Here is a 12,928-nt window from a genome sequence, read left to right as displayed (position 1 = left end):
AATATTTTCTTGTTTGATATGCTAGGATGAGAAATTAATTTTTGTTGGAATTTTCATAATATTATATATTTTTCAAAGCAATATATTTTTTCGTTTGACGTTTTAAAAATGTCTTTATATTTTGTTACTTAACAAAATGAATTTGTGTACAGCCAATACAAAACTAGTAATAAATTAGGCAAAAAAGTGTCCTATTCCGATTTTAATTTCGATACCCAAAAGGCCGATTTTAATTGTGTTATTCCCAAATGACGTGCACGAATTTTATCGCGCTAGGGCCATCATAGCCGTTTGACGTTTGTTTGAATTTAACGTTTTCCGTTTTTCCGTTATCGACTGCAAATATTGTTATATTATCATAATGGATTTGTTGAAGCTTCTACGTGAAAGTTTCCCAAATATTAGCGTCGTCCAGCAAGAAGCGCCAAGTTATGTTCGCTGTCATTTGAAGGCTGATCAAAGTATCATTCTCGCTTATAGCAAGGTGAGTAAATCTCATTTACAAGCAATACATTTTTACTCTTTGTTTAATATAATATAAACAATTGATAGGCCAATTCATATTCTATGACGTCGACTACTCCTAGAAAACGCGATCAAACTACTCTCATATCAGGTAATTATTAAAAATATTTATTAAATCGCACATCGATTTGACACCTTTGACCTTACTTTTTTTGCCTTAGAATTTGAGCTAACGGGGTCTCCGCTCAAACTGGATTTGGGGTACGATAGATTGGAAGACACACTTTTGATCGACATATCGACTCATTGGACACAAGATGAAAACGTCCATGAACCTTTATCACTAGAAGAATGCAGGTAGCGTAGATTTGTTAAAACTTCTTTTATGTAGAAAATGATTAATTTTATTTTATTTTATGTAAAGAAACATTGTGAATTTTTATAATTCTAAAATATTTTCCTTGCCGCCTGATGATTGTTTGCCTCTTTGGGTCGTTTGTGATGCTCAAGATAAAAACAAGACGGTACTATTAGCCGCCCTATCGTTTAAGGAATATTTTGCACGTGGGATTGTTACATTTATGGTAATTAACAATTAATATCATTATAAAAATCATTTTTGTTAATATCACAAATATATTAAATTATAGGATATCATACCTGTTTCCAACTTATCTATAGATAAAATGAAACAAGAACATTGGAACACCTACAGTTGCTCACCGGAACAAGTATTGTAAATAAATTATTAACGAAAATAATGGGCGATACTAAAACATCTTAATAAATTTTAGTCCATGACGTGCATTGTCGAAGGAATCTTTAGAGTTTCCGGTAAACGAACAAAGCTCCTAAACAACGAAGATTTTAGCAAGTTTCATAATGGCATGACTCAATTGGAATGCGAATGGACCAAACCATCGCTTCAAGTTCCAGCTCATGAAACAGACGTTAAATTGGTATTTGTTATTATATAATATTTTTGTTAATATATTGATGTAGTTTATTTTCTAATATTTATTTTAATTATAGGTTCAAGAGATTATAATCGGACACGAGTTAAGTGAGTGTACTCCGTTGTGGAAATCTGTATGTGCCATACAGGGAATTAGAAATGCACTCTTGAGCCTTACCAATATTTTGACGCCGAATAATACTGCTGAAATATCATTGAAGTACGTACATTTATTATTATTCAATATGCAATATAATTTTGGAGGCCCTCTTTTTCCATTGATAAAAAAGCGCCACAATTTTTTTGTGCCACGATTTTTATATTAACTATATAAAAAAAATTATCTCTATTAGTGTGTAATTTATTCTAATCACAAATATCTCGTTATTAATGTTAAAGGCGTTTCAATGAAACAACTTACAATATGTGAGAATCGAATGAAGCATATCAAAACCGAATTTTGACCACTAGGAGAGCGGATAAACAACTATCACTTCTCAAAAGCCAAAAATTAACATTAAAAGCAATAAAATTGTGCTGTCGCAATGGAAATGCTCGGTTATCTAGTATTATCTAGTATATTTGTATAGCAATATTACGACTTACAATAAGTTAAAATCGAATGAAGCGTATATAAATAGAATTTTGACCAATAAGAGAGTGTATAAACAATTATCACTTCTCAGAAAAAAATTCACGTCAAAAGCACTAAAACTGCGCTGTCGCAATATGAACTCTCGGTTATCTAGTGTCTTTTATAGCAATATTACGACTTATAAGTGAGAATCGAATGAAGCATAACTAAACCGAATTTTGACCAATAGGAGAGCGCAAAAAACAATTATCTCTTCTCAGAAGTCAAAAATCCATGTCAAAAGCAATAAAATCGTGCCATTGCAGTCGCAGTGAGAACGCTCGTTACCGAGCGTTCGGTAACGAGCGATAAGAAATATTAAATTGTATATTCTTTATGACCAGGGATGTCATTTGGGGGGAGGGGAGCAGATGGAGGCATTTTCCTCCCCCCTCCCCTGAGTTTGCGTAGAAAAATGCATGTTATTAAATGTAATACTAAGAATCTTAATTAATTTGAAATATTAAAAAAACGACCACAGACTGACTAATCTTTGCTCCCCCCCTCTTCCCCTGGAAAAAGGTAAATTGCCATTCCTGGACTGCACGCTGTACGTGGAGTCTATTTTTATGGCACAAAGTTTTACATTTATAGTGCACAATATATAATTTATATTGCAAAGTATTCAAGCGGAAAGTATTAAATTTATAATAGAAACTATTAAATTTATAGTGCAAAGTATCATTTATAGCGCAAATAATTCATACCCGAAATTTATATACGAGATATAACTATATAGACTCTTTTCAACATAAAAATATTTACCATTTCCAATGGAAATCTCAAAAATTATATTTTTTTTTCAATTTCTTATGTGCTTAAAAAATTATAAAAAAAATTGTATTTTTTAGACCCTTTAATTCAATCATAACTCATACTCAGAAATCGCTGGAGTATAAATTACGCGAACTCTTAAATGAAATTGAAAACTATAGTGTTTTACCGCATGGTCCTAAAGGAGGTTGTATTTGTATATCGGATGACTGTACAAATTTACAGCAAGTTTTTAAGCAATATTCAAGCACAGGCTCGTCCAACGATTTTACTTATAAACTCTGGGATATACTCAAAGGTGATTATTCAAATCAATAAACAATATAATATACATATATATACATTCATTATTACTTTTATACCATCTTTTTTTTACAGAATGTAACATGGTAGACGATTTAATTAATTTGTTGGTGTACGCTCTAAAAGAAATTTATAAAAGAAATTTAAGACCTTTTGTGAGTTTAATTTTTTTGATTGATATGAATTTATTGATATGATATTTATTTTTACATTATACTTTATAGATCGATCCTGGAAACACAAGTTATATTGGGAGTCTTGTAAAAAAATTGTCTAGAGGACTATCACAGCAAGCGATAAAATCTTTATCTACATTCCATACCAATCCGATGAGAGCCTTGAACGTAATCGCCCAGTTGGGTATTGCTAAAACTTGTTGGGAGTATACAAATATCTTTTCACTCGTCGACAATGCTCTCGGATTCAACGATAGATTAAGACTTCAAAACAAGTACTGTATTTTAATATAAACGCTTATTAAACGTTATTTGTAATAATTTAAATATGTTTCAGAGTGTCGGAAATCAACGAAGAAGTACTCAATCAGACCGTTCTTGATATGACGCTCGGTTCCGGCGACGTCACAGTCAATCCTTTCGACACAAAGTTTAACTTGATGGACAGTACTTTTGTTCACGAAGCAGAACCTGCGGTCTGTGAAAATTTAGCGGATTTAACGCTAGATAATTTCGCTTCGCTGAAAAAGCACAACATTGAGATAAAAACTGAGAGACGATTGCCCATAAAAGATCAACCGTTGATATCAGATGATGTGGATATTGAATTGACGTCGAAGGAATGGAAGTTTAAACTGACGCGTCTTGCTCAGTTGCAAATATGCATGGAGCACATCTACAGATCGCAGTTATCGTTGAATTGTGATTTCAGTATGTATAAATATAAATTTATCGAATACAACTTAAATAATAGTTATAATAAATCATTATTTCTTGTAGATACTCTTAAACCGATCATCGCTCAACTCCTGGACCATTACACTGCTGACAACTCACCGATTAAAACCGTTGATCAATTGAGTAATGAGCCGGTCCAAATTTTCAATTTACCCGTACCTTATAAGATTGTTAAAGACCATTTGCAATTGTAAGTAAATAAAGAGCATAATAAAAAATATAGAATATGTACTAAGCAAAATAATAATTGAATTATTTTTAAGCAAACATGCGACAATGTATCGAGTGACACTCAAAAGCGACTGTTACGAAGATTTGGTGAAAGGCGAGCCTCCTCATGTATATCAAACCATCAAATCGACATTTGTGTATAGTCAGCAACCATTATTTCCGCCCAGTGTTTTCTCGTTACCTGGTAACTAATGACTAGTTTTAGAATATAATTATAGTGAAGATTGATGCGATCTCGTTATATCTTATTTTATTTTTAGATGCAAACGTCGCCGAAGATAACGATGTTCTGTATTACGCCTCAAAATACACGTATATAAATAACTCTCTATAAAATTGAGTACCCCTGGTTTGTTTTTCATTGTGATCATGAATACTTTGAATAAGGTAATGTGCACAATTAAAGATCATAACAGGAAGAGTGTTGCAACTCTGACCTTTGAATCATCGGTTAATTTATCGGAGAGATCACCACTCACTGTAACTAATGACGTTAATCATAGATATAGTATATTAGAATTTGATATTTTATTTTAACTAATAATAAATAATATTAGAGAAATAATTAAGTATAAGAATTTATCCATTTTTAATATTATATTTACTGTGATTAAAGTATGTATTTAGTATTCAAGTATGTTCTACGAAATATAATGAATGATATTGAAATTGTATATGATGTATATATATTCAACAACATGTAAGATTATGTGGGCTTTTACAATTGGATCTAATTGAATTACATGTACTTATAAATGATAATTTCCATTCATTATAACTTGCCTAATCAAATTAAAATTTTGAAAAACAAACATTAAATTTTAAGTTGTTACAACCTAATATAAAAAAATAGTTTTAGTAGATTTTTGCATATGTGAAATACTAACATATTTTTTTAAGAAATCTTCCACTCATATATTATGTATATTTAGTCATAAACTATTAATAATTTTTTATTTAGTATAATAAATAGGTATTTACAATACTTTTTAAATATTAAAAAAATATTATTTTCTCAATCCTAATTTTCAAGTCATAATAATAATTTTGTTAAATATGTGGCGCTCTTATATATACATATATGATATACACTGTGGTTGTTTTAAAAATGTATTATGGTAACGCCTCATTTACTCTCACTATAATAACTTGTAGGTGCTCACGTACTGTAATTTGTCATTAAAATGCAATGTGTATAGATTGAATCGACATTCACACTAAAAAGGGATAAATAAATTAGTAGTACATGCAGTTTTGCCATTGTATCATACCCTTTCTCATTACGTTTTATAATCTGACACCGTAGTGTGAATAGGGGGAGTATCACATGTCTCCCTAAATAGATATCCTTTGTGCACATAACGTACTTCCTGAGTATCCAGTTTGTAAGCAAAAATATACGGTTCATGAACAGACATTGTTTCGAAGTTTGTTTAAAAATCATTTAGTAGTGTTTAACCGAAATACTTTTCCCTAACGATTTAACTTTTTGAATAGCATAAATATTTTTTTTGTTCAAAGTCTTTCGTTGTAAAAAGGTAAATACAATCAACCCTACAAGTAAAAAAATGAGCTACATACATTTTTATGATTATAAGCTATTATTATAGATTACAATTAATAGATGTAACTATGCATAACTTTTATTTAATAATGCATCTGTGAGATTAGGAAAATGTAGGAAAACCTGAACTGTGCCTATCAATCAAAATTAAAATTGTGTAGTAATAACTAATTGCGATATCTCAGCTACGATAGAAATTGAAAGGCAATAAAGTTCCTATGGGATTCGAACCCAGGTCTTTTGGGTATTTGCCACTGACTAATACCACTGGTCTATCGCGCTGATAATGAATTATTTAATTGTATTGAGTCATCCTCTATGCCAGATACAAAATTTAGCATCACTTGCGGTTTTTTCCCAGTTATATGTATATTTCAGATGATCATGTACGTATTTTTAATGCTCAATCTTATGATCAATGTTGTGTGGCAATTCTCATGTTCAATCTTGTGTCGCAATGTTACAGCTTTCCAAAAATACGAATAATTATTTAAGTATCTTAAAATGGCAAAACCTGCGGCAATTAATATAAAAGTTAATGAAATATATTTTTCGATTTAAGTGATGGTGTCAGTTGCAGCACGTTAATTTTACTCGATTAATTAAAAGTGTTTCTCAAACTAATGTTAATTATTTAATCCATTCATGGTCATGCCCGAGCTAACTCGGAAATTTGTATTGTGTGAATTCTCATCTTAAAATATCAGCAGATTTCTCGAGAAATTTATGAAGCATTTTTTTGTTCAAAATAAAATTTGCGGATTTGCATAGGAAAGGGTGGGTCCGTTCAAGAAGATTTTGAATTATTTAAAAAAAGTAATATGACCAGGAAGTGATTTTAAAATGCAAAATAAATTTATTGCTTCTGCAGCTTAAAAAACCAATATATTTATAATGGAGTGATTAATTGCATATTTCTAAATATTTTGTATAATGTTTTCAATGTTAATTTGCAGGGTTTGTTCTAAATTTCTCTGTTTAAAATGCCTTTTGTTTCCGCTTTGTTCAAATTAATTCAAGATTTTTTTCATAAGATTCCAAAGTGAATTATCTGATCTAATATCAATCGATTATTCTTGAGTTATATATGTAATAATGTTCTGACAATGGTACCACTGTATGTGATGTGCGTGTCAATTATCAGTCATATTGAGCTCGTAGTTTGTGTTTGACAGCTATGACGACGCATTTTGTCAAGCTCAGCGATTTTTTTTATTTAAAAATTACATTAACATTAAAGTAGTTGTCAAAAATGGAACAAAATGCAGTATAGAGGTATAAATGTTGTACAGGTGGGCCATAAGTTTTTCACTTTAGAAAATTTACGGTGACCAAATTTTGATAATATCAAAGTAAGACACTAAAATAATAAGGTCATTTCGGAAATTTGCTGCGGGAACCAAAATAATTATCTCGGACATGTTTATTCGAAGAGGACAAAGGACAAAAGTAAGTCAAATTTTTGAGGATGATAATACTTCTCAAGGGCGTCTGATCACCTCAGAAAATTCAATAAAAAAATACAGGTCATATGATAGTGAATGTTTATTTCACTGACAGAACACAATTGGGAAAATTATGTCTTAAAAATAGGTTTATCATACGTCCAAGGTTCACAACATCGGTTCCGGTTTTATCGGGATTCTCCCGGTTTCACCGAATTTCCGAAATTACTTTCTTTTTAGTTGAGTTTACTTATATTACTCAAAAATATCTGGCACGGACCCAGCCTTTCCTATGCAGCAGTATAAAAATTGCAGCCATTGTAGAACAATTATTAATGTTCCTAAAAAAAATATTTTTTAACAAAAATTAGCCAAGATAATTTTCTAGAAAAATGTGCTTTTAGAGATGAGTTTATGAGCGGGAAGGAGTTAGCCTTACCGTGCATGGTGATGCATATATGCATCACACTTGTACGGCGTACAACTTTGTATCAAAGGACATAAAGTGTGTGCAAATTCATGATCATTCAAATATTAATCATCCATCAACCGCACGGCGTGTCATAAACAATGTATAACCTAAAAGTTCAGCCTGTTTTGACAGTTAAAATTGGGAAAGCGACGCTCGTGATATTCCGCTACTTTGCTAAAATATTCTTCGTTTACTGTTTCAAAGGTATGTCTTACATATTTTTTATGGTCTTGATTACATCTTACACTATCATTTATAATGTAATTTATTAATTTCATGTGCGTTTATTGTCGTTATGTTGCAAATAATGAGTAGTGAAATATATAGTATAATGTATTTTTCTTAATATTTATTTACAATATGTATATTTTATTTTATATCCTTTTTATTTATAAAATTGGAACAGGTTGTGGATTTAGAACAAAAATGGATGGAGATCCTTTTTTGTCTTGATTGAAAGTATGATTGTGAATTATCAGTATACACTGTTCCCCCGTAAAGCGATTCATTGCAAATAAATTTCCAAGAATCAAATTCCCGCTCAAAAGCCATTTAAAAAGTGAAAAAACTTATGGCTCAATCCATAGAATACTTTTATTAAAGATTCTATGTCCAAACGAAGTGTTTTGATTAGTAAAACGTTTACAGGAGACCCGTAAGACGTCGAAGATTACAATAAAGATGGACGGCCTAGCTCGTTAACCACTGGTAAAAATAGGAAAAAATATAGACATTATGCTTATCACTAATACATATTAGGCGTGAAATCGCTGAAGACGCCGATTTGTTCCAACGCGTCATAATAAGTGACTAATAATGCGAGTGACATCGAAGGAAAGGTACAATTGTTTTTATTGAAGTTCCCAAGACTAAAAAAAGCACGCCAAGTTCAATCATATTTGTGACTCTCCTTACTGTTTTTTTTAATGATAACGGTTTAGTCTACCACGAATTTTTATTACCAGGTCGTACGACTTGGTAGTAATTATTTAATAAGAAGTATTATCATGCTGTTTGTGTAAAGTACTTCGAAGAAAACGGCTGAATTGCGAGCAAGCAACTTTGGAATTTTGCATTACGATGATGCGTCTCGTAAATTTTTGGTCAAAAATTAGACTATGGAGATGCTTCAGCCACCATTTTAACCAGATATGATGTCATGCGACTTTTTCCTATCCAACTGATAAAGATGTCATTGAAATCACAACATTTTGCGACCATATAGTAGATAAAGACTATACCAAATAAAGCATTCTATGGATGTAAAGAAACGCTGTATAAGTGTATATATCTGATTGAGACTATCACGTGATAAAGGCACATTATACATAGTACCCAGAATTTATCTAGCCTTCGCCATGGCAGTAAATAATTCACAAGGGCAATCGTACAGTGCGACAAAAACTGCCTTATAGGATGAATGCTTTTCTCCTAATGTCAGAAAAAAATATGCTTGTAGATGAAAATAATTTAACAATAAACATGTTAAAAGATATAACTAGGGACAAAACATCGGCGAAGTCGGGTCAGAAAGTTAGTAGAATAATACAATTACAATAGTATGTATATATTTACCTACTTTAAAACAAAACCGAAAGTGGACGGATGTCTTATTGACTTACCTACATATTATGCTAGTACGTAATTTTGTAAGGCTTCCTTCGCAACTCGACGCGAAGAAGCGAAGGTAACAAAACCCGATTATGAGTCAAGGAATCGCATACGTGAAATTGGATCATCGTATTAGGAAATAATAGTCGGCTTTTCTGGTCGTAGGCACAAGCAGTCGAAAAAAACAAAATCGTTTAGTGCTTCCTCAGATCGGTTTTGGAGCAAACTTCGCCAGAAAATTGCAACGCCGTCAAAACAAACCGGGTAAGTACCAAAGGTCCTTCCCCTATGTCCTTTCATGTTATTGAACAGTGGTGTTACGATTTTGTAAATATGTGTAGTATATATGTATTTACGCTGAATCGTAATGCAAATATAAAAAGTTATTGATTAGAATATATTTATATATATTGAGATAATAGAGTATTATTTATTATATTTACTGGCAAATATTATTATTTAATTTATCATGTTTGTATTGGGTTGATTTGATTTGACCTAAACATGTCTCACTCATATTGAGGTTATTGACTATGTAAATTAATATTTTATGGTTTGTTTTTTCGATGAAATTCTTGATGTATACTTGCAACTCTTTTTAATCTACCATTGCATTATATGCAACGAAAAACACTGTACTTGACTATTCTATTGCATCTTGTTGAAAGTCCATTAGCTTAGGCGGAAGTGTTTTAGCTATGAAAATACTTCCATCGAGATTTAGTAAGCACGCCGCTAAAGTTGACGTCGAAGACGCTCGGTTTCGTTATACGGAGCGCGTTTCACTCTAATATGTTATTTCATAGCGTCCATGAACATGGCACTATAGTCTGAAATACTTCTTAGTTCAGAGGAATCTATACAAGTAATATTTACAATGAGAGTAAAGATTATATTTGTATTTATATCCTAATGCGATTTTCTATAAGTGTTGGGATATAATACACTGAATTATTGACGTTTGCCGATGTTTGTCATTAAGGAGAGGCAAGTGGGTTCATTTGCCCCCCCCCCCCTTAGATTTGGCCAGAAAAATGCATGTCATTTAATGAATTACTATGAATTTTTATTAAATCAGAATATTAAAAATATGTCCAATGAAAAAAGCTGATATGACGTCTTTGATTCTAATCCAGAAATTTTCGGACTATCCCATTAACAAATTAAAAATAAAAGAATCGATCCCTTGAATATGTTTTGAAATAAGTCATTTCAATGAAATCATATCGGAACACATTTTTTATCCAGTAGATAATTTTATGATTTTACAAGTGAAAATATAATTTATCTGGCATGTGCTAGTAAAATTATATGATTTCAACTTTTCCATACGTATTTATTTACATGCTATGTATAAATGTTACAGTGAATGTGTGTTTTTCGGTGAAGTTATATTTTCACTAGAGTCCAAATACATGTTCACCAGTAGATATATATTTCTACTAGCGAAAGTATAATTTAACTGATAGGTGCTAGTGAAACTAAATCTAATCTACGCGAATTAACCCAACCTAAATTAAAATTTTAAAACTAATTACAGTTTTAGAACTTTCATTAGGTCAAGTCCAAAATACAAAATAAGCTAACTCAACTCTCAGGGGAAAATAACCACAAGAAGAAGTACAGACGCTCGCTACAAGTTCTCGCATATTGCTCCATAGTTTGTCTGTACTACGATATTTCACTGTTGATATATAAAATATGATAGCTATTATATTATTACGGAATTTTGTTATGAGAGTATTGGTCAAAGTATATTAAAATCGAATTTTGGTCAATAGGAGGGCGCAAAAACAATAATCACTTCTCAGAAGTCAAAAATTCACGTCAAAAGCGATAAAATCGTGTCGGCGCCGTCGCAGTGGGAACGCTCGGTAACGAGCGTTCCCACTGCGACGGCGCCGTATATCGTGGTACAGACAAACCATGGAGCAATATGCGAGAACTTGTCACATAAAATCAATTAGAATATCATAAAATTTAAGTTATTTAATTTACAAAATAATGTATTTTACTCTTTAAAGTTTTATTTTTCGTGCTTGTCTTCAAGAAAATTTAGCAATTATTTTATTAAAATCAATCTGTTTTGTTAAATCACGCTAAATCGATAAAATTGTCATATTCAAAGCAAGGGACGATCTTAAATAGGTTTTTATAATTTTCAATTTACTGAAGCCTCTTTCAGCAGAGGCTTAAGTGACCGGTAATTTTTAATTTATCCCTAATGCAATATCCAAATTCGGATATGACTGTATTAGATTGTATTCAAGCATTATTCTTAATATATCTAAACTTGTAGCTGTCTTGAGATCTGAAATTAAATTGCCTGATTTTTGAAACGAACTATTTCTGATAATAATTACTTAGAATTATTATCGTTAGGATATTTGTAGGAAAAATTATAGCCTGCTTTATGCAAATTTTCTGAATTCACCGACATAAATTTTTCTCCTGGTAAAAATTAAAAATGTGATGAATTTTCATTGTTTTTCATATCCTTATCTAATTTGTGTTATCAAAATATCTATCACATCATTTATTTTTGTTGGTAAAATCTACGTGTATTGATTTTAACTCATTTAGTTTGATTCTCCAATTAGCGGTCCATTTTTTAATTTCGGAGATTGAGGTATATATTTTTTTGATTGATTCTTCATTGTTTCTTCCAGTTGCCAAAATTGCCGCGTCATCGGCAAATGTTCCTGTAGTGTTGGTTGAAACTTCTGGTATATCATTGAGGAGTGGGCCCATTACACTTCCCTGAGGTACGTCTGCGTTGATCTTAATTTCTAAATATCTGTCTTTTTGTTTAATTTGAAAGTAACAATCTAACGAAGTAACGAAGTAAAGTAACGGAAGGGCTTTTCGAATTTTGTGGTTCAGTCCGTCATGCCAGACCAGACAGCCGAGCAGACTTTCTTTTCTTCTAGTGCTTGTCCTATGTCTCGGATTATTCGGTAGACTTGCTCGATTGTTGAATGCTTTTTTCTTAATACAAATTGATGGTTGTGTATTAACTTTCATTTTTTTCTTATATATAGAATAAGTTTTTCGAAGAATTTGGAGAGCACTGGTAGCAGTGATATTGGCCTGTATGCTGTGAGTACTTCTGCGATCTTCCACAGTTGTGGAACATATATGAGCCGAAATACTGCGTTAAGGGTTTTAGTGATCTGTATTACAGATTTTCTTGGTAGCTCCTTCAAGACCTACCCAGTGATAGTCTGGAACTTTATTCGGGTAGGTGTCAGATCATATCATTTTTTATACTTATTTGACTGTGGCTGTATAAATTATAATTTTTGTGTCTTGTAGTGGAGCACTAGTGAGCGATGTTCATTTTCTTCTCCTGAGCTGACTGTGAAAATCTCAGCCAAGTAATCTGCGTAGAGATCAGCTATATGATTGTCTTTGATCCACTTTCTTTGCATATCCGTGGCGGTGCTTATAAGATGGGACGTTCGATCGATTTCGTAGCTTTCCAAAGTGAGTAACTTGTGCAACGTTCGGCCGGTAGTTCATTTAGGTAAGTTTTAACTGATTCTCTTTTGATATCTCAG

General features: G+C 31.8%; 2 protein-coding genes across 6 annotated transcripts in view; both read left to right on the top strand.

Annotated features, from left to right (window-relative positions):
• The first annotated feature begins 263 nt into the window (after window positions 1-263).
• Zwilch (zwilch kinetochore protein) lies at window positions 264-4,754 on the top strand. Its single transcript, XM_088203127.1, has 14 exons — window positions 264-484; window positions 553-616; window positions 687-822; window positions 890-1,049; window positions 1,116-1,196; window positions 1,260-1,424; window positions 1,498-1,640; window positions 2,906-3,126; window positions 3,207-3,286; window positions 3,356-3,582; window positions 3,645-4,018; window positions 4,088-4,235; window positions 4,309-4,460; window positions 4,537-4,754. The coding sequence occupies exons 1-14, from the start codon at window positions 362-364 to the stop codon at window positions 4,608-4,610; spliced, it is 2,148 nt and encodes a 715-aa protein (XP_088059253.1). The 5' UTR covers window positions 264-361; the 3' UTR covers window positions 4,611-4,754.
• A 4,589-nt stretch (window positions 4,755-9,343) lies between these two features.
• The window catches only part of chp (leucine rich repeat containing G protein-coupled receptor chaoptin), a 29,466-nt gene continuing 25,881 nt past the window's right edge, over window positions 9,344-12,928 (top strand). For 3 of the 5 annotated variants that reach the window (XM_088203118.1, XM_088203117.1, XM_088203112.1), the window contains exons 1-4: window positions 9,344-9,632; window positions 12,038-12,133; window positions 12,410-12,608; window positions 12,684-12,854. The gene's annotated coding sequence lies outside the window, so the exon portion shown is untranslated. Of the gene's footprint in view, window positions 9,633-12,037; window positions 12,134-12,189; window positions 12,326-12,409; window positions 12,609-12,683; window positions 12,855-12,928 lie in introns of those variants that run through there. The other 2 variants (XM_088203113.1, XM_088203115.1) reach the window with 2 other exon arrangements.

This window comes from Plectrocnemia conspersa, unplaced genomic scaffold (assembly GCF_051122295.1).
Source record: "Plectrocnemia conspersa isolate PC_06_02 unplaced genomic scaffold, ASM5112229v1 ptg000014l, whole genome shotgun sequence".
Lineage (NCBI taxonomy): Eukaryota > Metazoa > Arthropoda > Insecta > Trichoptera > Polycentropodidae > Plectrocnemia > Plectrocnemia conspersa.
The sequence above is the reverse complement of the archived record's forward strand: the minus strand, read 5'-3'. Positions and strand labels throughout refer to the sequence as shown.